This window comes from Salvelinus namaycush, chromosome 3 (genome assembly GCF_016432855.1).
Source record: "Salvelinus namaycush isolate Seneca chromosome 3, SaNama_1.0, whole genome shotgun sequence".
NCBI lineage: Eukaryota > Metazoa > Chordata > Actinopteri > Salmoniformes > Salmonidae > Salvelinus > Salvelinus namaycush.
The window spans coordinates 5,173,247-5,199,569 of record NC_052309.1 but is presented as its reverse complement, the minus strand read 5'-3'; the positions used below and the strand labels follow the sequence as shown (position 1 = coordinate 5,199,569).

At 39.8% G+C, this 26,323-nt stretch overlaps 1 protein-coding gene across 1 annotated transcript; it reads right to left on the bottom strand.

Moving 5' to 3' along the window:
• Positions 1–127: 127 nt before the first annotated feature.
• On the bottom strand, positions 128–25,694 carry lman1 (lectin, mannose-binding, 1). The gene is made up of 13 exons (XM_038989572.1): positions 25,454–25,694; positions 23,875–24,029; positions 21,857–21,964; positions 21,420–21,481; positions 20,811–20,910; positions 20,041–20,164; positions 19,707–19,765; positions 19,330–19,462; positions 17,729–17,922; positions 17,480–17,550; positions 1,143–1,302; positions 781–908; positions 128–687 (listed from the first exon to the last, which is right to left on the bottom strand). The coding sequence occupies exons 1-13, from the start codon at positions 25,686–25,688 to the stop codon at positions 651–653; spliced, it is 1,566 nt and encodes a 521-aa protein (XP_038845500.1). The 5' UTR covers positions 25,689–25,694; the 3' UTR covers positions 128–650.
• Positions 25,695–26,323: the final 629 nt, after the last annotated feature.

Sequence of the window (26,323 nt, the reverse complement as noted above, 5' to 3'; positions counted from 1 at the left end):
AAGACAGCACAAACAGATCTGGGACCAGGCTAGAAGGTCAAATTTAACAACAATTAGGCTACTTTTTTAATACCTGAAAACCAAAATGTAAACAATAGGATGGCATACAGGAACAAAGACAAAAATGTTGGTTTTGTTTTTTGTTTATGTAAATTGCTTGAGAAGAAAAAAGAAAAATGCCAGATTGGCATGTTTCAACCATTCAAGAAGACTCACATATTGGACATCCACTCTGGGTTTTCTTCAACACAGTTCAAAATTCATACAAAATTGCACATTTATTAAATCCACAGTTTTCCAAGCTATGTGAATGGGCATACGGTGTTTTTGTTTTCTGAGAGTGGGAACTTATCAAAAACCAGTCGAAAGATCAGATTATCACCCAACGACTTGTCAAAATACTGTATAGAATATATTACATCATATTTGGAATCTTTTAACAAAATGTCCCACACGAGCATTCATTCACATACCCTAAACATAATATCAGATCAAATTAAAACTAAAAAATTAAAAAAGAAACTTCTCAAACAAAATCTAATTTTCAAGTATAATAATTTACAATTTTGAAAAACAAAACCAAACCAAAATAACCAGCAAAATGAACAGTCCCTCATTTACATATTGGCATGATATTGATGAGTATTTCATCAAAAGAATTTCTTTGCTGCTGCTTCTTGTTGACTTCTGTAGAGGGAGAAGAGAGAAAGAGATGAGTTATGACAAACATTTGATTTTTTAAATGTATTAGTTATACTATTTATTTATTATTGCTCTTACTTGTACATAATGTAGCTGAAGAACAGGACTGATTGGATGACCACAAAGACCAGGAAGTGTGTGGTACCCAAACAGGAAGGCATTGGAGGAGGGTAAGGGCAGTTCATCACCTGCTTTTCACTGGGGTTCTACATGCAGCATAAGACACAAAAATATACTGTAAAAATCTAGATTCCTCATGTCCTCGTTCTTTCCAGTCTTTTCAAAACACATTGGAGGAGAAGGTCTGAGGGAAAAGGACCATGGATCTTTTCTTCCAATGTGGTTGGCGAAGGAGGCGAAGTTCGAGGAATCAGGAAAAGACTTGAGAAAGACGTGTGGAGAACCGCTGAGATTTACAGTCAAATAAGTTATTGACAAACCCCATTGCGCGTGATGAGGTGTTCGATGTTCTTCTTGACCACGTGTAGATGTTCCTTGATGTCGTTGAAGTGTTGGACCGTCTCATACGTCCCCATGCCTACTGCGTTGCCCTGATGCTGGCTGGCACCAATCTGTTTCAGAGACTCATAGAACGAGTTTCTGAGGAGAAAAACAAACAAACAGAAGAGTCAGATCTATCTCACTGTTGAACACAGCCCAAGCTGCAGTAGAAACATACATACCATAGGAAAAATTCTAACATTTTCTACATCAGCACACCAGAAAGGGTAGCGAAGAAAAACCTCAGCCCGTGGTAAACAACATCTGAAGTAGGCGACAACATTAAACCAGGAATGAATTTCAGCTAATACAGAATGAAGAGGATTAATTGAATATGTCTTCCTATACCTAAATAATCTAAATAAGGTATGTGAACTTGAAGTCTAGGTATTTGGAAGATGATTGAATTAAGGTTGGAGGACATGTTTTCCCTATGATAGTGTGTCAAATCAAATCAAAAGTTGATTAGTTGCGTACACAGATGTTAATCGCTGCTAGCTCCAACAGTGCAGTAATGCCTAGCAATAAAAACAGTACACATAATCTAGATACAAAACAATCTGATATATATGATGAGCCATGACTACAATACAGCATATACATCTAAAGTGGGTAAAACAGTATGTAAACATTATTAAAGTGACCAGTGTTACATGACTATGTAGATAGGGCAGCAGTCTCTAAAGTGCAGGGTAGAGTACCGGGTAGTAGCCGGCTAGTAACAGTGACTGAAGTTCATGGCAGGGTACTGGGTGAAGGCCTGCTAATGGTGACTGTTTAACAGTCTGATGGCCTGGAGATAGAAGCTGTTTATCAGTCTCTTGGTCCCAGCTTTGATGCACCTGTACTGTCTACTCCCTCTAGATGAAGTGAGGGTGTGAATGTGTGACTCAGACTGACAGACAGGTTTATCCATGTGGTAAAGCTATTGGACAGTTCTCTGGGAACAATGCCCAGACCACTAATCCTGATTAAAAAGAAGAAGATGAGGCAGAGAAGGTGGGCCAGCACAGGTGACCACAACACACAGACCGATACACTACACACACACTGCATGTGTCCTTTAAATGGTGCATACGTTATATTATATATTTTATGTTATACAAATCGTATCCTTTTTTAAAAATTATTATCCAAAATCCTTCATTCAAATATATATACACACATACATACATACATACATACATACACACACATATATATATATACATATACACACACACACACACACACACAGTATCTATATCCAGTATCTATGAATATCCAGTATCTAGATCTCTATATCTATCTATCTATCTTGTACCACCTATCCACCTCTAGACAATATTGTGCGAAACAAAAAAGTTTGTGAGAATGGCTGGATCACAGCTCCTCCACTCCAAAAGTTTGAAGAGAAATTACTGTAAACATACTGTAATTAACAATTTATCTTAATATTAATGAATCTTAATATTACAGTGAATAGACCAAATTCATCCTTAATTCTCCTTTGCTTTCAAAAGGCCATTCATCCTCCAACCCCAAAAGATCACGAATAAAGATTAATTTAGCAATCTCCTCTAAAAACACACTGCTAACCCAGATATACCGTATCATAATATACTGTATTCGCAATCTAGCAAAGTTACATTATAGACATAATGTACTGACACTACTTATAACTAAGACCATAAGTATTCATTTTAGCCAAAGGCAAATTTAGGATATGTAATCTCGTAAATGGGTAGTGATGCATGTGTCAGTTTAATGAGTTACAATATTCCTGGACAGGGCCGGATTAAGAAATCATACGGGCTTTTGTTTAAAAAAAAATATATATAATTGTTAGCAGTAGTGTTGAGCGATTAACCAAAATTTCTGTTATTTGTCCGTTTTTAAACAACTAATTGACCTACATCGGTTAAATTATTTGAATTCCATTTTGTTCTGTTTTTTTCTTTTCTTCCTGTGAGCTCAATGAGCACATTACCAGAGTTTCTCTAGAGATCAGATCCAGCCTGAACTGTGTAATGTAGTAAGGAGTTTTTTTAAACACCACTTTAAAATGTGTACATGACACTGCAACAAAATTTCCCCGTGGGGACAATAAAGTCAGTAAAGTAAAGTAGTTGTAGTTTCCAACAGGCCAATATTCTACATAGTGTAGCGCATAAAACGTGGTAATTAACTATAATCCATTGAGCATCTACTTGTCCAGTCAGAGTTTTACGACTGCCACAGAAAAGGCAGAAGAATCCAATCGTGAGGGGATAGAGAGAGCAGATGTTGCTTCGCAAGGTATCTTAACCTGAAAATACATGATCAGGTATTCCCAAACTGGGGTGGTACGCGCAATGCCGTCGGGGGTACGCCAAATAAAAATGTGATTCACATTAAAAAAATGAATAATAAATTACATTTTATTTATCTTCACATTTTCAAACAGTACATTTAGTAAGGCCGTGTCCATAGACACATACCTGCTCTTCTGGTAGTACTGCTACTACCAGCAGTACTACAGCAGTACTACACCTGCACCTGTCGACGACACAAGTTGTTCTGCTCCCACGAGCACAGCCAATGCTAGCATCAGTAATTCTACATGTTGTTGTTAGCCCAGCTAGCATCAGTAATTCTACATGTTGTTGTTAGCCCAGCTAGCATCAGTAATTCTACATGTTGTTGTTAGCCCAGCTAGCATCAGTAATTCTACATGTTGTTGTTAGCCCAGCTAGCATCAGTAATTCTACATGTTGTTGTTAGCCCAGCTAGCATGGACACTGACAGTTGTGAATCTGATGCAGCCGGAAGAGCTACTGCCCCGTTACCCGGGAAACCACCAAACAACAGACAGGGACGTTGAACCATCGAAGAGGCGCAAATATGATAACTACATTGATTTTGGGTTCACTTATATTGGGAGTAGTGCCTTTCCTCAGCCACAGTGTGTTGTATGTGCAAAAGTACTTTCTCACAACTCAATGTAACCTTCACTCTTCCGCAGACATTTAGAAACAAAACATGCCAATTTGAAAAATAAGCCACAGGAGTTTATTTGAGCGAGAATTATTAAGACGACTTCGAGTAGTAAGACATGTCTAAAAGCAACAGATACCATTAAAACCTCTCTAGGCTAGGAGGCGGTATTTTCACGTCCGGATGAAAATCGTGCCCAAAGTAAACTGCCTGCTACTCAGGCCCAGAAGCTAGGATATGCATATTATTAGTACTCTAAACACTCTGGAGTTTCTAAAACTGTTTGAATAATGTCTGTGAGTATAACAGAACTTATTTGGCAGGCGAAACCCCGAGGACAAACCATCCAGGAATTTTTTGTTGTTGTTGAGGTGACAGTGATTTCAATGTGGATCTAGATTTCTAAAGACACTTGCTTGCAGTTCCTATCACTTCCACTGGATGTCAACAGTCTTTAGAAATTGGTTGATGTTTTTCCTTTGTGTAATTAAGAAGTAGGGCTGTTCAGAACAAGGGTCGAGTCTAGTGTACTGTTTGTTAGGGGTGCGCGACATAAAAGCTCGCTCCACTTTGTTTTTATCCGCTATTGAACACAGTTTATCCTGTCTTAAATTTGATTGATTATTTACGTTAAAAAATACCTAAAAGTTGTATTAGGAAAGTTGTTTGAAATGTTTAGACAAAGATGACAGGTAATTTATTGGATATTTTGTAGTCATGTTGCGCGAGTTGGAACCAGTGATTTTCTGGATCAATGCGCCAAATAAATGGACATTTGAGATAACGACGGAATTAATCGAACAAAAGGACCATTTGTGATGTTTATGGGACACATTGGAGTGCCAACAGAAGAAGCTCTTCAAAAGGTAAGGCATGAATTATATCGTTATTTCTGAGTTATGTGTCGCGCCTGGCGGGATGAAATATGATTGTCTGTATTTGTTTGATGGGGTGCTGTCCTCAGATAATAGCATGGTTTGCTTTCGCCGTAAAGCCTTTTTGAAATCTGACACGGTGGCTGGATTAACAAGAAGTAAAGCTTTAATTGTGTATTGCACTTGTGATTGTATGAAAGTTAAATATTTCCAATAATTTAATTTGAATTTGGCGCTCTGCCATTTCACCGGATGCTGTCAAATCGATCCCGTTAACGGGATTTTATCCCTAAGAAGTTTTAATACGAAGGGGCTAGAAGCGTCTTATATGGTGAGGTACCGAGTGGCTAGGACAGGCAAGTCCCATACTATTGTGGAGGACTTAATTCTTCCTTCTGCCACGGATATGGTTAGGACAATGCTGGGGGAAAATAACAAAAAAAACTATACTGACAATGACTCCATCAAACAACACTGTTTCACGACGCATCAGTGACATGGCAGGAGATGTTTTGAAACAATTACTGCTTCACATACAAGCCAGTGAATTTTATGCGTTACAGCTGGATGAGTCAACAGACGTGGCGGGCCTGGCACAGCTCCTGGTATATGTCCGTTACGTTTATGGGGGGGTCAATTAAGGAAGACATCCTCTTCTGCAAACCACTGCAAACCAGGACAACAGGAGATTATATTTTTTAAGTACTGGACAGCTTTGTGACATCAAAAGGACTTTGGTGATCAAGATGTGTTGGTAGCTGTACTAATGGTGTAAAAGCCATGACAGGGTGACATTGTGGAGTGGTAACGCGCGTGAAAGCAGTTGCTCCCGACGCCATTTGGATACACTGCAGCATCCACTGAGAGACTCTTGCTGCCAAGGGAATGCCTGACAGCTTGAAAGACATTTTGGACACTACAATGAAAATGGTTAACTTTGTTAGAGCAAATGCCCCTGAACTCTTGTGTATTTTCTGCACTATGCAATGATATGGGCAGTGACCATGTAACGCTTTTACAACATACAGAAGTGTGCTGGTTATCAAGGGGCAAAGTTTTGACAATTTTTTTTTTTTTTTCAATTGAGAGACGAGCTTCAAGTTCTTTACTGACCATAATTTTCACCTGTCTGACCGCTTGCATGATGACGAGTTTCTCACACGACTGGCCTATCTGGGTGATGTTTTTTCTCACCTGAATGATCTGAATCTAGGATTACAGGGACTCTCCGCAACTATATTCAATGTGCAAGACAAAATTGAGGCTATGATTAAGAAGTTGGAGCTCTTCTCTGCCTGCATTAACAAGGACAACACACAGGTCTTTCAATCATTGTATGATTTTGTGTGTGCAAATGAACAAGCTTATGTGATACATGTGATAAAGCGAAGCACCTGAGTGAGTTGGGTACACATTTACCCAGGTACTTTCCCGAAACGGATGACACAAACAACTGGATTCGTTATCCCTTTCATGCCCTGCATCCAGTCCACTTACCAATATCTCAACAAAAGAGCCTCATCGAAATTGCAACAAGCGGTTCTGTGAAAATGTAATTTATATCAGAAGCCACTGCCAGATTTCTGGATTGAGCTGCGCTCAGAGTATCCTGCCTTGGCAAAAGGCACGGATGCCCTTTGCAACCACGTACCTATGTGAGAGTGGATTCTCGGCTCTCACTAGCATGAAAACAAAATACAGACACAGACTGTGTGGAAAATGATTTAAGACAGACTCTCTCTAATAGAACCCAACATTGCAGAGTTATGTGCATCCTTTCAAGCACACCCTTCTCATTAACCTGTGGTGAGTTAACACATTTCAATGAACAAATAAGGTTTTATATGTAAGATGGTTAAATAAAGAGCAAAATTATTGATTATTATTATATTATTTGTGCCCTGGTATTATAAGAGCTCTTTGTCACTTCCCTCTAGCCGGGTCGTGACAAGAACTCACTCATTCTATTGTTTAATAAATGTATTGTATAATGTGTGTGTGTGGGGCAGGCTTACAATGATGGCAAAAAAAACTATTTGAGAGTGCGCTGACCCTGGTGCTAGAGGGGGTACGCAGCTGGAGGATGAATGTTTGAAGGGGTACAGGACTATAAAAAAATAATATTTGGGAACCGCTGATCTAAGTGATTGATAGTTGGTATTCAGCAGTCATAAAACATATGCCTTATTTACTTTGAAGAACTACTAAAATAGTGATTTTGTCAGAAAGCAGCTCTATAGAGGTGATGATGACTTGGAATGAAATAATAAAGTAATTAAATAAAACATGTGTATATTACAACAACTGAAATATTGTATTAAAGTAAAGTGAATAAATGGTTAATAGGTGTAATGGTCAGTCACTACCACCATGTGGTCTTGTATTAACTGGTTAATTCTGTGTTACAGCATTCAACCCAAATAATCGAAACAGAAATACCAATTTTTTTTTTTTGAACAATCCAACCAAAATGCATTTTTCTGGCATGGTTTAGGTCCACTTGTAGAATCTAAGCCAAAAACCCTATGTTTGTGTTTTTTATTAACCAGTTACCCAATCAAGTCAGGGCCCACCCTAGTTACCCACGTGGGCACCCTTACCACTTCCCCTCCCCCCGATCTGATGATTAGCAGAGCGGCAGCAGGCTGTCTATACTCATTGAGAGCGGACTTCTGAATCCTCCTGTGATTGGCGGTTGCAGATTTTTATTTATATATATAAATACGCATTTTCTAATTATTTTATTCATTTTTGCTGCTTCTTGGGCCCCCATGGACCTGGCAGCTTCAACCCCAGTAAGCCCCTGCATTAATCCAGCCCTGCTCCTGGACAGAGAGTGAGAGGGTGACAGGAAAGCTGGTAGGAGAGAGACAGTACGGTCTGGATTTTAACCCACGCCAACACAGGTGCACAAATCGGTAGAACACCCAAGGCAACACAGAAACAATTTGAATGATAGTGCGAGTTTCCTACAGTTTGGGTTTTGTTAAGTCCAGCCAAAAGTCCCCTCCAGAGCTAAGAAAAGACAGCAAACGTACTGTAATGAACAATATATAATCTTAATGTCACAGGGAACGGTCCAAAGTCAATCTCTAAATCCTCTTTAGGATCTTCCCAAAAGGCCATTTATCCTTAACATCAGAAACAAAATCTACCATTAACAAAAAAAGGACATGATTGCTGAATTAATCCCATGTTCTTAACCCAGATGTACAGTATCTTAATAAAAACAACTTAAGAGAAATATTATAGATCATATTCAATATACCAAGGTTTAAAACAGAAAAAATGTATTCACGCTTTTTATAAATAATACCAAAAGTATTGACCTTAGCCGAGGGCAAATTTCAGATTGGGAATATCTCAAATGTGTTGTGATGGTGGCCAAGCGGTGTAAGCCTCAGCCTCCAGCACCCGTCTATGGTGTCGGCATGGGTCTGAATCCTGCCTACTGCCCTTTGACACAAAGTTCTCTTTCCCCACTGTCATCATCTCTGTTCAATCAATAAAAGTCATGAAAAAAATCGAATAAAAAACATTACACAGTGCATTCGGAAAGTATTCATACCCCTCGACTTTTTCCACTTTGTTACGTTACAGCCCTATTCTAAAATGGATTCATTCACCTTCCAACAGGACAACGACACTAAGCACACAGCAAAGACAATGCAGGAGTGGCTTCGGGACAAGTCTCTGAATGTCATTGAGTGGCCCAGCCAGAGCCCGGACTTGAACCCGATCGAACATCTCTGGAGAGACCTGAAAATAGCTGTGCAGCAACACTCCCCATCCAACCTGACAAGAGCTTGAGAGGATCTGCAGAGAAGAATGGGAGAAACTCCCCAAATACAGGTGTGCCAAGCTTGTAGCGTCATACCCAAGAAGAATCGAGGCTGAAATCACTACCAAAAGGTGCTTCAACAAAGTACTGAGTAAAGGGTCTGAATACTTATGTAAAATGTCATATTTAAAGTTTTCCATTTGTAATAAATCTGCAAAAAAATTAAATGTTTCTAACTGTTTTTGCTTTGTCATTATGGGGTATTGTATTTGAATAACGCTGTAACGTAAAATCAGGAAAAAGTCAAGGAGTCTTGAAACTTTCCAAATGTACTGTTGTACATGGGTTGTGATGGATTTGTCAGTTTACAATACTCCTTTCTCTGTGAAATGATTTGCTGGTTAGGGATTTAACCTTAACCAGTATAACACATGGTATTGTCTATTGAAACCATCATATTTCTTTTAATTACATTGTGGCTTCTGTAAACGTGCACTCAAAAAGTGCCCATGTTGAGAAAATGTGCAAAATGCAGAAGTTAGTGGCGTGTATCAAAAGAGCAGAATAAGACTCAGTTGACATTTTAATAAAGAGAACAAGATCACGTTTCTGATTAAATTACATTTTCTTATAATGTATTATTACTAACAGGAGGGGTACGTCTTTTCCCATTAATATCGTCTTAAGATGATTACAAGCCAAAAACACTTGACAAATGAAAGCAATTGGAAGGCTGTAAGTATATAGGTCTAGGGGGGAACTGCGACATCAAGAAAGCAATCAGAAGGAGCCCGTGTTTTGTATCTGTGTATGAAGGATGTATTTAAAGACTGATGTCAAATCCTCCAAGGACAAATGGTGCCCGAGATGTATCCTTTTCTTGCAGCCAACCCAGGGCCACATGGCACAGAGCACACAGCTGAGGGATGGTCAGACAGTAGAAGACATTTGTATAAACAAAATCCAATTTGTTTCTCAAAATTAAGAAGCAGGCAAATCTCCCTCGAGAAAGTAAGTGAACATTTATTAAAACTGTGAGTCTAATCTTTATCTTGTCCAAGTGACCCATTTATGAGAAAGCTCTTCTCAGATCAGAGAACATAATTTACCAGAGACTAACAGTAAGACGAGGTCAATCATATAATCATAATTCACATCTCTATAGACGGGGTCAAGACCTTAACGAGGGCATAATAATCTACTAGATTATAATCCCATACAGACCAATCAGGTTACTGCATTAGAGTCAGATGTACAGTATGTCTGTACTATGTTTGTATTGTCTTAATGTTGTGCCGGTTGGCTCGACTATAGTATGCATTCTTTGAAGTTCAATGTTGAATTCAAAATCTCCCTACCATCATATCTAAACCAATGTCAACGAAAATGTGCAAATCAACGTGGGAGGTACACAACACATTCCCCGCCTCTCGTCATGATCCGTCCAGCCATTCCAGAGAATCAGTATATCGGATTTTTGATGGGTCGTTAGCACTAGGGTCGTCAGACAATTATTTTGCCAAAACCTAGCTCAAATTCTAGACGTCGGATTAAAACAAATCTACAGCATCCATAAGGTGACCATTAGACTTAGATCCATTTGGACTGATTAAGTTTGCAGGTTCAACAGTTAAAAAAAAAAAATCAATTACCACTCTCACATGCACAAATCTGCCCAATGAAAACCAACGATATGTTACCTTTTGGTAGCATTTCTGACAATGCTAACATCTTTTGGAGTCGAATCTCAGAGTTCTAAAACAGTCGAGCAACTCGGTTGCTGCACAACAGTAGCAGCTTGCTAGTAGAAGGCTAGTTGGATGAGAAGCAAAAGGAAGGTCGCTAGCTAGCTCTGTATATTTTGCTACGGAAGGTTTTTCCTATGGCTGAAGACAGACATCTGTAGAAACTGCTGACCCTGGACACTTGCGTGTAAATCAGAGCACAAATAAGCTAGCGGACCTCCTTGGCTGCTATTATAGCCAGTTAGATGCACAATACTTTGGAAACTTTGGGAAAACTGCCACGCTGCTAATTCATGTATTGTAATGAAACAGCAGGGAGCAGGTCTCGAACCCTCGACCTTCTAGCCCGAAATCCAGCGCTCTATCGACTGTGCCGCAAAAGCATGCTCGAACGGCAGAGTCGATTTCCGCGCTAATAAACCCAGGGTCGTCGATTTCCGCGCTAATAAACCCAGGGTCGTCGATTTCCGCGCTAATAAACCCAGGGTCGTCGATTTCCGCGCTAATAAACCCAGGGTCGTCGATTTCCGCGCTAATAAACCCAGGGTCGTCGATTTCCGCGCTAATAAACCCAGGGTCGTCGATTTCCGCGCTAATAAACCCAGGGTCGTCGATTTCCGCGCTAATAAACCCAGGGTCGTCGATTTCCGCGCTAATAAACCCAGGGTCGTCGATTTCCGCGCTTATAAACCCAGGGTCGTCGATTTCCGCGCTTATAAACCCAGGGTCGTCGATTTCCGCGCTAATAAACCCAGGGTCGTCGATTTCCGCGCTAATAAACACAGGGTCGTTACACTAAAATGCATGCACACACCAGACAGACACATTGCTGTTAGAAGATCCAGCGTATATTCTATCCCTCACCATGTGTATTAATTCAGTACGCTCCTTCCTCTGTCAATTACATTTTCTTCACGTCATTATAAATCTGAATTTGCGCTGACTGATCAACACAGCGTCAAGTTACTTTTCAACGTGTTCCTGAAAACCTGAAGTCGCCCTCCACAAGTAAAAAGAAGCAGAGGTGCAGGTTGCACACAAAGCATCTAGGTTAAACATCATAATGATCTTTTCTTGCGCGACCTGTGACCAGTCAAAAGAAAAACACCATGCTTGCTAACTTGGTTAGCTATGTGATAAAATGAAACTGTTTACAACTGTTTGACTTTTATTTAAAAAGAAATACCAAGCAAGAATGAAATAAAGTTCCATCAGTACTGAGTGAATGCCGTTCTGCATATGACTGTTGTACTGCGCCGTTACTTGTCTGCTTGCGGACCGCCCTTTCAGCTTGCACGATTCTTGCCATTCTCCTTCGACCTCTCTCTCTCTCATCAACAAGCAGTTTTTTAGCTCACAGGACTGTCGCTGACCGGATGTTTTTTGTTGGGTCGCACCATTCTCGGTAAACCCTAGACACTGTCGTGTGTGCAAAGCCCAGGAGGACGGACATTTCTGATACACTGGATCTGGCGTGCCTGGTAACCGACGATCACACCACGCTCAAAGTCGCTGACGTCACTTTGTTTTGCCCATTCTAACATTCAATAGAAAAGTAACTGAATGCATCGATGCCTCACGGTCTGTAGAAGCAATCCATTTTCATGAACGGGGTGGTGTACCTAATAAACTGGCCACATTTTTTGCTGTTTTACTTTAGTGCCTTATTGCAAACAGGATACATGTTTTGGAATATTTGTATTCTGTACAGGCTTCCTTTTCACTCTGTCAATTAGGTTAGTATTGTGGAGTAACTACAATGTTGTTGATCCATCCTCAGTTGTCATATCATAACCATTAAACTCTTAACTGTTTTGAAGTGCCCATTGGCTTCATGGTAAAATCCCTGAGAGGTTTCCTTCCTCTCTGGCAACTGAATTATAAAGGATGCCTATATATTTGTAGTGACTGGGAGTATTGATACACCATCCAAAGTGTAATTAATAACTTCATGCTCAAAGTCTGTTTGGAAAAAAAATGGGAAACAGTGTTTAAAAACCCTTTACAATGAAGTTATTTGGATTTTTACGAATTATCGTTGAAAGACAGGGTCCTGTATATATAAAAAAGAAATGTCCCTTTTTCAAGACCCTGTCTTTCAAAGATAATTAGTAAAAATCCAAATAACTTCACAGATCATTGTAAAGGGTTTAAACACTGTTTCCCATGCTTGTTCAATGAACCATAAACAATGAATGAACCATAAACAATGAATGAACATGCACGTGTGGAATGGTCGTTAAGACACTAACAGCTTACAGACAGTAAGCAATTAAGGTCACAGTTATGAAAACTTAGGACAATAAAGAGGCCTTTCTACTGACTCTGAAAAACACCAAAAGAAAGATGCCCAGGGTCCCTGCTCATCTGTGTGAACATGCCTTAGGCATGCTGCAAGGAGGCATGAGGACTGCAGATGTGGCCAGGGCAATAAATTGCAATGTCCGTACTGTGAGACGCCTAAGACAGTGCTACAGGGAGACAGGACGGACAGCTGATCGTCCTCGCAGTGGCAGACCACGTGTAACAACACCTGCACAGGATCGGTACATCCGAACATCACACCTGTTGGACAGGTACAGGATGGCAACAACTGCCCGAGTTACGCCAGGAACGCACAATCCCGCAGGTCCTCACCAGACATCAACAACGTCGCCTATGGGCACAAACCCTCCGTCGCTGGACAAGACAGGACTGGCAAAAAGTGCTCTTCACTGACGAGTCGCGGTTGTGTCTCACCAGGGGTGATGGTCGGTTTCTTATATACATACACACCTACCAATAGGCCCCCCTTCTTTGTGAGGCATTGGGAACCCTCACTGGTCTTCGTGGTAGAATCTGTGTTTAAAATTCACTGCCCGACTGAGGGAGCTTACAGATAATTGTATGTGTGGGGTACAGAGATGAGACATTCAAAAATCATGTTCAACACTTACTGCACACAGAGTGAGTCTGTGCAACTTATTATGCGACGTGTTACTACGGAACTTATGTGACGTGTTACTACGGAACTTATTTAGGTTTGCCATAACAAAGGGGTTGAATACTTATGGCTTTTAATTATTTTTAATTCATTTGTTAAAATGTCTAAAAACATAATTTCACTTTGACATTATGGGGTATTGTGTGTAGTAGGCCAGTGACACAAAATTCAGGCTGTAACTAGGGTTGTTACGTGATCATATTACTGCCACACCGGTGGTCACAAGTCATGACGGCAGTCAAATTCCACGTGACCGTTTAGTCACAGTAATTAGGCTTCTCCAAGCTCAGATGCTGCTGATGGTCATTAGCAGCCTACCAAACTTGCTAACTGCCTGGTACTCAGCACTCTATTGTCCCTCTAATCACTCTGACATCAACGAAAATGTAATCAGAAATCTAATCAAACACTTCATGAGATCCCATGAGCTCCTGTTGCTCAACGTTTCTATTGGCTATGCAATTTGAAAAGACTAATAGTTTATCAACATTTTAAGCTAAACGTTCTGATCTGTTGTGTCAGCCACATTGCTTTTAAATGGTTTTTCGGTGCTAGTGGTTGTATTAATTTGGGATCTATCACATCCCACAACTGTCCCAGACTTCTTTTTGGAATATATTTCCCCCCCCTCGCACAGAATAGGTCAACTTTTGTACTATGGGGGAAAATAGATTGACATAGGCTAGTGCTTTTGCTCGTGCAGCCTGAGCATAAAACAAAGCAGAGCTCATGACTTATGCGACTCCTTTCAAATCTTGTCGCATCACGCAGCCTTAGAATGTATTAAAAAAATCAAAAACATAGAGCCCAACATTTGTATCACAACTAAAGTTGCATAAATAAATCTAAATTAAACAAATAGGGGGATCTGTTTCTTTGTTAACCGCTAACACAATAGCTGCATGTGCGTACTCTCTCTTGGAGAAAACACCCTTTCTATTTTATTCAGCTATGTCCATTTGTATTCTTCATACTATTAAAATATAAATAATAACGGATTTTTAAGCAAATATTGTCTGCTAAATTAACTAGCGTAGCCCACAGCCATATGGAATAGCCAGATCAGGGCCTAACATGAGGACAACTCAGCGTATGCTATTCTGTTCTTCTGAAATATATGAATAAAATGTCATCTGTTTCTTTAGACCTTTCTAAAAAAAATATGCAAATGTAGATATTCCAAAGGTCTGCATCAGTGGCTTGTGGAAGCCAGGAGATGTTAAAGGTGTTTATGTTCATTAACGGTCAATTGCGGTGAGACCGGCAGTTATTTGCTTGACAATCACCAGCTGACAAAATGTTATATATGACTGCCAAAGCCCTAGCTGTAACACAATAAAATGTGGAAAGTAAAAGGGGTGTGAATACTTTGAAGGCACTGTATATACACTTTAACCGCATAATTCTACAGTTATTTAAAACTAGTCAAATAATAATAAATGAACACTAGTTAGCCTTAGTGATGATATTCATCAATATTGATATTGATCATGTCAAATTATTATTTTGGTAAGACTATTTGGATAGTCTGTAGAGCATCTACAGATGGACTATCTACACACTATCAGTAACCTTAACAAGCAGTTGCTTATCAACAGACGGTCATACGATAAACAAACTATCTGTAGAGCATTTACTGATGGAATATCTGAACTATCCAAAATAAGGTGTCATCATTATTTTCTAATAGCGAGAGACTTTTCTTGGAATATGGATCTCTCCCCCCATTATCGTTGAATATTTTGTTTGTGTGATCTGATCTGTCCGTCTACCACCTTCTCTCCAAAAGCACCTTAGATATCATAATACTTAAGAACAAAATATGTTATTGTTATTCGTCAATGGAAAAGAAAAACAATTGATGTAATTAATGTTTTCGACAAAGAACGGAGATTCTCATCTTTCATCAGGATTAAGTTACACCATCAAACCTATATTTGTATCGACAGCCTCTAACAAAAGCCTAACACAGAGTTTTAATCTGTATTATCCTAAGATCATATGAAAAGCCTGGGAGGCTGACAGAACTATTTACATGTACGGTGCATTCGGAAAGTATTCAGACCCCTTTGACCTTTTCCACATTTTGTTACGTTACAGACTTATTCTAAAACGGATGAATTCGCTTTTTTCCCTGCTCATCATTCTACACAAAATATCCAATAACAACAAAGTGATAACAGGTTTAGAAAATGTTGCTCATTTATTAAAAATATCACATTTTACATAAGTATTTAGACCCTTTGCTATGAAACTCAAAATCGAGCTCAAGTGCATCCTGTTTCCATTGGTCATCCTTGAGATGTTTCTACAACTTGATTGGAGTCCACTTGTGGTAAATTCAATTGACTGGACATGATTTGGAAAGGCCCCCACCTGTCTATATAAGGTCCCACAGTTGACAGTGCATGTCAGAGCAAAAACCAAGCCATGATGTCAAAGGAATTGTCCGTAGAGCACCGAACTAGGTTTGTGTTGAGGCACAGATCTGAGGAAGGGTACCAAAACATTTCTGCAGCATTGAAGGTCCTCAATAACAATAGCACACAGCCAAGACAACGCAGAATGTCCTTGAGTGGCCCAGCCAGAGCCCTGACTTGAATCCGATCGAACATCTCTGGAGAGAAGTATTGGAGAAACTCCCCAAATACAGGTGTGCCAAGCTTGTAGCGTTATACCCAAGAAGACTCAAGGCTTTAATTGCTGCCAAAGGTGCTTCAACAAAGTACTGAGTAAAGGGTCTGAATACTTATGTTAAATGTGATATTTCCGTTTATTTATTTTTTATTTATACATTTGCAAAACAATAATTTTTTTGCTTTGTCATTTTTGGGCATTGCGTGTAGATTGACGAGGGGGGAAAAAACTATTTAATCAATTTTAGAATAAGGCTTTAATGTGACAAAATGTGGAAAAAGACAAGGCGTTTGAATACTTTCCGAATGCACTGTCATTTCTAGTCTATGGACTAGGAATGACAGCACTATATGATTTGTTTTTTAACCTGGCCACTGTTTCCACATGCTAACATTTTAGCATTTGTGGCACAAATGCAATTTATTATCATTTTTAATGCTTAATTTCCCAAACGATCTATAAGTAAAAAGTAAGCATTTGGAAACAGTAGCCAGGTAATCAAACCAAAGAATGAAATGCTGTCAAACCTTGTCAATAAACTGCTTAAAAAGGGTCAGGAAACCAATATGCAATTGTTAATTTGGGTGTACTATTGCTTTAATCTATTAGAACCTGAAAATATCGACATATTTAGGAAACAATGGTTACGTCAAGTAACGGAAATATATAACGGTTAGGCTATATGTTATATCGTCTCAAAGAACTGACAAGGTCCATGTTAGAAAACAGTCATGATGTTATCAGGAAAAACAAAAACAAAAAAAAAACATTATTTATTTATCCGTCCTCTAGTCTAGAATGCAGCTCGGATGCTCTATAAAGGAAAGAACCGCCCACCAGACTCCCCAGCTCATATCCTCATGCACAAAACACAGTGAAAGTCAGCAAACAAAAGATGAACATAAATATGGATTAGGGATGAGCTCCTGGGGAGATAAGGTGTCTATCCCACTGGGGGGGGGGGGGGGGGGTGTAGTGGAGGAGGTTTAAGGTATCATAGACTTGGGGGCTTGTAGTTAAGGTATCATAGTAAATCCTACAGACAAGCCAGGAGGGGGATTTCAGACTGGGAAGCAAGAGACAAAAAAAATAGCAGATTATTGGGTCTAGGCTGAGACACCTGCAGCAGCGGAGTATTGTATTGTGAGATTAAATATGAGATTTAATAAGGATTTATTTATGGCCTTGATTGAAAAACAATAGCTTGTTTGTCTGGAATATCAGATCTTACGTACAGTACTGTGTGATAAATACAGTTAAAGAATAATAACAAAACAACAATCGCTGTTACGGTACCCACCTCAACTCGTTCAGGTTCCTCAGTACTTCCTGTTGTGTTGCAACCACCACACCCATCTCTTGACTCGGAGCCTGAAGAATTTAATAAACATAACAATTATTGAAACATGTCATGATTCTTTTTAGTAAAATTATAAAACTTCAGTATGTGGCTCTATTGATATGAACAAAATACTGTATGTGTGTGTGTGTGCTCTTTTACGAGTGTGTTTGTATGTATGTGTGCTCGTGGTCTTCCCAGACTTCCTACCTGTCCCACCTGTCCTCCAGACTCCCCTTGGCGCTTGGAGATCTCGTCGGTAGCCACGGATACGTAGCGCCGCTGTTCGTCCAGGATCACCGCCAGCTGATGGTGAAGCTGCTTGATCTCCAGATGGATCCGGTTCTGGCCCTCAAACACTTGGCGGATCTCTCTGTCGTTCACACTCTCATACATGTCCTCAACTACACAGATCAGACAGAAGGACGTCTTATTAGCATCTAGTATTAGCATCTGGTATTAGCATCTGGACATATCCAACCCCCCCCCCCCCCAATTTCCACGCTAATTTCGTGTAATTCGACAAATTGTTCTATAGGAGGGAGGTAAATGTTTGCAGTTTTTAATATGATAACTGATTATCAAAAATGGGTCGGTAATTCGACCATGATTACTTCAAGTTCAAATAGCTGTCCGCTGGACTAATTTAACTATCTAAAAACAGCTGACATGAAATAATTGAGTGACTGCTGATGCACGACTAATTTCCAAATCGTACCTTGTGTATTCTAACTGTCAACAGTAAGCTGAAACCTTGACTGACCTCTTACTGTTGAGAGTTATATAGAGGAAAAGTATTCAGACCTGTTGACTTTTTCCACATTTGGTTATGTTTACAGCCTTATTCAAAAATGGATTAAATTGTCCCCCCCCCCATTAATTTACACACAATACCCCTTAATGTAAAGCAAAAACAGGTTTGGACATTTTTGCAAATGTATAAAAAAAATAGAAATATCATATTTACATAAGTAAATCTAGATGGCCAGGCTGATATATAAGACTAAGGCTATTGATATATATCTCTATCTACAAGGGTTTTTATTTTTACTATTTGTACCTTGTAGAATCAGTGAACATAAGATAGAACTATGAAATAACACATGGAATCATGAAGTAACCAAAAAAAGTGCTAAACAAATCAAAATATATTTTACACTTGAAGAAACGTTCAAAGTCCTTGAAATTTTCCACATTGACTGACCTTCATGTCTTAATGATGGACTGTCGTTTCTCTTTGCTTATTTGAGCTGTTCTTGCCAAAATATGGACTTGGTACTTTACCGAATAGGGCTATCTTCTGTATACCACCTCTACCTTGTCACAACACAACTGATTGGCTCAAACGCATTAAGAAGGAAATAAATTCCACAAATTAACTTTTAACAAGGCACACCTGCTAATTGAAATGCATTCCAGGGGACTACCTCGAAGCTGGTTGAGAGAATGCCAAGATTGTGCAAAGCTGTCATCAAGACAAAGGGTGACTACTTTGAAGAATCTCAAATAGAAAATATATTTTTGGTTTGTTTAACCCTTTTTTTTTTGCTTACCTCATGATTCCATGTGTTATTTCATAGTTTTGATGTCTTCACTATTATTCTACAATGTATAAAAATAGTTAAAAAAATAAAGAAAAACCCTTGAATGAGTATGTGTCAACTTTTGACTGGTAGAGTATGTAATATCTTAATGGGCCCGCAGCCTATTAAAAAAATTGCCCATCCCTTATCTAGAATGTAAAAAGTAACATATAACATGTACAGCAAAGACAGGATGAAGTCTGAAGAATATTATTGAGTGAAACTAACTGGGTTGTCCCTGAACGTCCGGATGCTCCTTCTGGTAGTCCTCTTTCTTTTTGTCCAGATCCTGCTGAAAGTTCTCAAATTCCTCCTGGTACTTGTCCTTGTCCTGCTTGGGCATCTCTGCTTCAGGTGGGGGCTTCAAATGGGACAAAACAACCCCCTGTGAACCAGTGCTGAAGAGACTGATGCCCTGTACTCCCCTTATTTACATAATGCTTTCTCATACCTCTATTGAAGAAATAGGGCACACAATTCACTCTGGTGTTCTTCCATTTAAAATTGTACTGAGTGGTACTGTAAGTGGTTTAACTTGTGGTAAGTGGAAACTGTACCAGTTACAGTTATGACTATGAGTAGTATAACTAAGAAAATCTAGTTACCAGTTCTTGGCCAGGCTCTGATAGTCTGAATGTCAAGAAGGACAGGACATCATGATCATCTGGAAGACAAGTTACATTCAAACAAAACACATTAAATATGATTAAACAAAATCATTTGTTTCATGATTGACCATTATAACCTAACAATATTCACATTTTACATTTCAAGCAGTTTAATCTAAATAAATTAGGAATAGTAAAAATCTAATTTGAAAGAAATTACATTAAAAAAAGGGGGTCATACATGCGTATGGCAAGTTTAATAATGCATTACAATCACATCATAATGCATTATACCTGCAGGCCTCAATTAAACTGTTACCAAGATAACCACCTGCTAGACCACCAGTGGCAGCTGAGATACCGAAGTATCCTTCCTGTGGAATGACCATGTTGTCCACTTTTGTACAGAACTCATAGTCATCCTTATCTGGCGTGAAACCATTGTTGATCAGCACCTGACAGGACAGACAATGTTTTTAGCACATTAACTAAGTGCAATCAATTAAAATGCATTATAATTTCGTACTGTTTAACTCTTTCTCCTCCCCGATTTCTTAATATCCAAATTACGAGTTACAGTCTTGGCCCATCGCTGTGACTCACGTACGGACTCGGGAGAGGCGAAGGTCGAGAGCTATGCGTCCTCCGAAACACGACCCAGCCAAGCCGCACTGCTTCTTAACACACTACTCGCTTAACCCGGAAGCCAGCCGCACCAAAGTGTCGGAGGAAACGCCGTACAACTGGCAACCGTGTCAGCGTGCAATGCACCCAGCCCGCCACAGGAGTCACTAGAGCGCGATGGGACAAGGACATCCCGGCCAGCCAAACCCTCCCCCAACCCGAACAACGCTGGGCCAATTGTGCGCCGCCTCACGGGTCTCTACAGATCCAGGATCGAACCCGGATCTGTATTGACGCCTCAAGCACTGCGATGCAGTGCCTTAGACCGCTGCGCCACTCGGGAGGCACGGCATATTTCTGTGTTTCATGCATTCGGGTGTTGATCATTTTAGCGTGTTCTCAATAAATGGCCAATATAAAAACACCAGTCAAATTTGTCTCGGGTTTTTAATTGGAGGGGATTGATAATTTACTTACTATCAGTGTTCTTTTATAGTATGTTATTTTGGCTCTGACAGGATAGGGTTTGTTACGGAAGTCTCTTAAACATGTCCCCAGGGCCTGAGTCGTGCCATCACTGAAAAGAAAACATATATTTTTTTTAGACACATTACATAGTACTATTAGAAGTAGTAGTAGTACTACTTTATATATCACAAGAAGGGAAATTAATTCATCCCAAAAGCATCGACAATATAAAGTACAAAGGCAGACCTGGATTTATAACAAGTATAAAGGACACATGCACCACAGCAGCAGGAGAAACAAGTACAGAGAATATAGAGCAACATAGATGGCCATACAAACAGAAAATACATGGTTTGGAGATTTCAGAAATTAAAGAAAACAATTCCAATTAATGTGTAAACACACAGAGTAGTGACGACACAGAAGACAGTGGTGTAAGCTCTAAGACATAGATGGCACAGAAAAGTGATTTCCAGCTTTCACTGCCCAGGGAGATTAGGATGAGAGGGAGGATTATAATCTCCAACCACAAATAAATAATTATATTTTCTAATCTTCTTTTAAGTTGTAAAATGTTCAGTTGGTGATGTCAGAAAGGCAAAGGAAATGTTGACTTACTTTGGGTGATCATAAACAAGTTTGCCATTGTTTCCCACTACCAGCACAGCAGGGTTGTTTTTCTGAAACAAACAGTAAAACAAACAACAATCTGTAATCTACCTAATCTAGGGTTTAAAGGTCATTGTGTTTCTTTCACTACATCCAATACATGCCATCAGACCTAGGCTACAACTTGACAATATGAAGAAAGAAAAATGGATATCAAGATAAGAAAGTGTGTACAGTATTAACATACATTTCCTATTATTTGCATTGTAGTATTTGAATTTTAAACTACTAATGACATTATGAAAAAAACAGTTAATTGACATTTTACCTGAATTAATTTGCAATATCCTTTTGACTTTTTTTTGCTTTACCCATAATTAAATAAATACATTTATTGTAAATTGATTAAATGAATGTAATCAAATGTTTAAAATTTGACCACCAACCTTCCCATCGTTGTCAAAGGAATCAAAGAAGATACCGATTCCGTTCCAGTTGTCAGCGGCTCCATAGACAGGACCATCCAGGCCTTGTGCAGTGGTGAACCATATCGCCTGTTAGAGCGATGAGAACATGGAGACTGTGAATGTCCAAAAATACTTATTTTAACTGTCTAAATAACTATAGGTAGCAGTAGCGCAGCAGAGGGACAGAGAGATAAATATAGGGACAGCAGCTCCAGTCAAATGTACAGTACAGCGAACGCATAATGTAGGACTTGAACCCACGACCTTGGCGTTACTAGTGCCACGCTTTTACCCATCTGAGCCACACAGGGACAGGACAGACATGGAGAGATAAACAAGGGGATTAACCTGTAGTCTGAGCCGAAAGGTCAGCACAACTCCACACTCACTACCAGCAGACTAGCTGCCGGGATATAGGCGTAGGTAGCTCAATGGACATTAATAGGCATACCTATCACACTATTGAGCTGACACAAAACATACTGTACTGGCTCTAATATTTCATTTTCACATATTTTCCAGCACGGCTCCAGCAACTATGGTGGATGTGTGACCAGGCCAGTACAGCACCAGGCCAGTACAGCTTGGCTCAGCTCAGTAGGCTGATTAGGGCTAGAGCATAGAGAAGGATAGAGGACTCTAGTGCCCAAAAGGCCATTTTATGCGCCTTTGAGGACTTTTACCATAGAGTCTCACAGTGGAGTTATAATAATACCCATAAAACCTAGTGGTTGAACAAGGAAATGGTTCCAGTTGTTTTTCCATTATTCATTTTTCCCGTAGGCGATTTTAGAAACACTTAAAATAAGGGCTGTGTTTCGTGTAGGCTTACCCTGGCATGACTTTTTGATAACCATGTAAATCTCTCTCGGACAAGGTGACTTTTATCAATATATTCGGCTCTATTTATTTCTCAGATTCTAAAATGATAATTAGTAGCAACGTAGACATCATGCAAGACTACAAATCCCTGCAAGCTGCTGCACGTCATCTCTAGCTGACACCTTTACTAACAGGTATTGTGTCAGTTTAAAAACATGCACAAGACTGTTCACAGAATTGTCAATTGAAAGAAATGTAGCTAATTTATTCATTACTACATTTAGCTAACATTAGATAGTTAATCCACAGGTTTGTACCTTTGCCTCGATTTGGCAGTCTCTTCCAGATCATCATGGCATTTGTAGTTCTTAATGATAGCCATTTTTTTTGAGGAGGGGGGGGGGGGGTAAATACAGGTGACTATATTGAAAAGAATCACCTTGTCCTGAAGGAATTGACATGGTTATCAAAACGTCATGCCAGGGTAAGCCTACACAAAACACAGCCCTTATTTTAAGTGTTTCTAAAATCGCCTATGGGAAAAAATTAATGATGGAAAAACAACTGGAACCATTTCCTTGTTCGACCACTAGGTTTTATGGGTATTATGACTCATACTGTGGTACTCTATTCTGAAGTAGTCAACTGGGTGGGACATTCTATGGGTTAAGGAAGGTTCACATAATTCCATCCAGGTCATCAGGAGGGATCAGCCAATGAATTATACTTGTGTGCAAACACAGTAGCAGAAGAAGAAAATTGACTACTTCAAAATGGAGATTGCCTCAACGGAGCTGCCTGTGGGCTCAGACGCCATAATGGGACAGATACACAGAAGAATCCTCTATCATTCTCTATGGGCTAGAGTCAGAGTATATGGAAGCCCTAGGAAGGAAGGTAATATTTCTCACTTGGCTAGCTTCACAATAATAATACACCTACATATGCTGTAGTCAGTGTTTTTAAAGCACACTGCAGTTAGCCCAGGGTTAAGTCATGCTCATGTGAAAGGAGGGTAGGATAGCCCTGGGCTAAATTTAACCCATGTTTAAGGATAGCCCTGTGCTAAGAAAATGCTGTGTGAAAAGGCCTAGTGTGAAGCTAGACATGAGTGAATTTCCCAATCTTTATATAATAAAGGAAAATTGACTTGGCAAAAGTGGTGTTCCTCTTACCAGGCCGTCCGCTCCCATCCTCCCTCGTCCAGACACACGGAATGTCACCTCTGCTTCCCAGTTGTCAAAGTTGACTGTGGTCTTGGTCCAGACCGAGCCCTTCTGACTCCTGAGAGAGGGGGTGATACGGACCTGATCGGCACTGGGGATGGCATCTGGAATAGACACAAGACGTTAACGTTAGTTAGCAAGTTTGGGGTAAAGTCATACTGAGCAAACCCTTACTGACAGAAGGCTAAGACAGCTCAGTTACCAGAAGCACTAGCGGTCCGTTCCGTTATGACTGTACGGTACAGAAGCTTTGTGACTGACTGTGAATGTCCAGAAATACTTGTTTAACTGTTTGCATAGCGTAACTAAGTAAAGTAAGTAAGCCTTGTCCAAGCCATAATGGCCCTTAGTGCAACTACAGGTGTAGAACCAGTATTGGTCCGGGGTAAACAATTGACCAGAAGTTATTTTCTTTACAAGCCTTGGGGTTAGTAACATCATTGTGTCTTAAGCCTACGTACACATGTTCATGTGTTACTGAGATTATTATTATTTCCAGGGTTCTTTGTGGACAACATTTACGTGGATTAATTACATTCTGAAACCTTAAGTAAAGACAAAATAGGTAGCCTATACATAGGCCCAATATTGTTAGCATTACAGTCAAGGGTTTGGTAGACAGCCAAGGTCCACAATAGTTTGTATATTTTGAGCCTACATTCAAAATGTCACAGTAGTTCATTCGTGTGTGTCAAACATGCCATGTTCTGTATCCTGATAAGAAATGGACAACATGATCAAATTGACTCCTAAATCAGGGTGAGTCGACACCAGTCTGGGACCTTTGCACTTCTTCTAAAGATACTGATTTGTTAACCCTTTACATTACACAAAACCATGCTAGTAGAGGGACAGATCAATTCAATAGGAACGCGAAATCAACCCATACAATGCTCACCAACTTTAAAAAGGCAAAGCGATTTCTCTGATAATATTATGAAACCCAATGCTGGCTATTGCATGTGTGCAATGCTGCGGTAGTGTTTTCCAAGGAGGATTCCAAAACCTGGAATGATCTGTGTGTCCATATTTTGTTTCTATAGGCTGCAACGTTAACAAGAACCCCCTCAACTATTATACCGTGTCAGCTAAAATGAAATGTAAGCTTGGCAACACCATATGGTATACTTTGTGGTAGGGTGATTTAGGCAGCTGGCAGGCATGAACGTAACAAGGTACTCAATGCAGCTAACGTTAGCTAGTTACTTGGTAACTTTACTGATGTCTGCATGTGTATTTCTTCTCTTTTCCTGCTTCTCTCCCCTTCTGATGCTGCTGCTCATTTCACTGCCATAACATGTTGAAACGAGTTTGAAATCAGGCCCACTGACTAATCCCCAGTGGGTACAGGCAGTAGCCGGCTAGCTACAACAAACGTGTCATAAATGTTCCCCACATGCAAAATAACTAGCTACAATCGCTGGCTAGAATGGCAAGATATCTATCGCAGCGGATTCACCTTATTATAATGATTTATAACGGTCAGCTATAGCCTAGCCACCGGCACCAGTCATAAACTGAAACTTACTTCCACTGTGTACCCAAAAGGGAATACTCCCGTCGGGTTGAGACAGGTGCGGTCCCTTGAAACTGTACTTGTATTCAAACCGGCGGTTTGGGGCTGCTGCGGTCGAAGCAGCGGCGGCGATATTATTGGCATTACTGTGGTGGAATATTAAAGTTAATATCAATAAACACGCATCAGCAGCCAGGCGGTTTACTATGGACACTGCCATCTTTTGGTACCACTGCTGACGTAGCATTGAATCAGAGAGGATGATGGGAATGCCTGTAGGGCCAACAGGGCGCTTTCTTATTGGTCGAATCCCTAGACGTTGTAGGCTGAAATTACACGTTGTAGACTGACACATGCCTGCATTTCTTTCACAATGTAAACAACGACCGCAACCTTTTTGTTTTCACAATGTAGCCCAACCGGTCTTACTTTGTTGTATTTTCGTAAATCTTTGCCATATTTTACCAACATATTTTATCGAGTCCTGTGATGTGGCCACATCTTTCACCTCAAGTGACCTATAGGCTGTGCAAAAATAACAGCGTGACCACAACATACACGACATGATTCGTGATTTATAATGATTTGCTATTTGGTGGAGGTATATACCTACTCTATTGTTATGAAGGATATATACATGTTTCTTTACCATAACAGCCATACCATAATGATCCTGAATAACAACAACAATTAAAGTAGTGATGATAAGAAGGGCGCTGGAGGGGATGGCTGCCATTTTAACGGATCTTAATTTTAACCAACTGCTATTTTGTGTGGTTTTTTTACATTGTAATTTATTTTGTACATACTGTTGATTCTACCTTCTCTTATGACCGAAAATAACTTCTAGATATCAGAACAGAGATTACTCACCTCAAACTG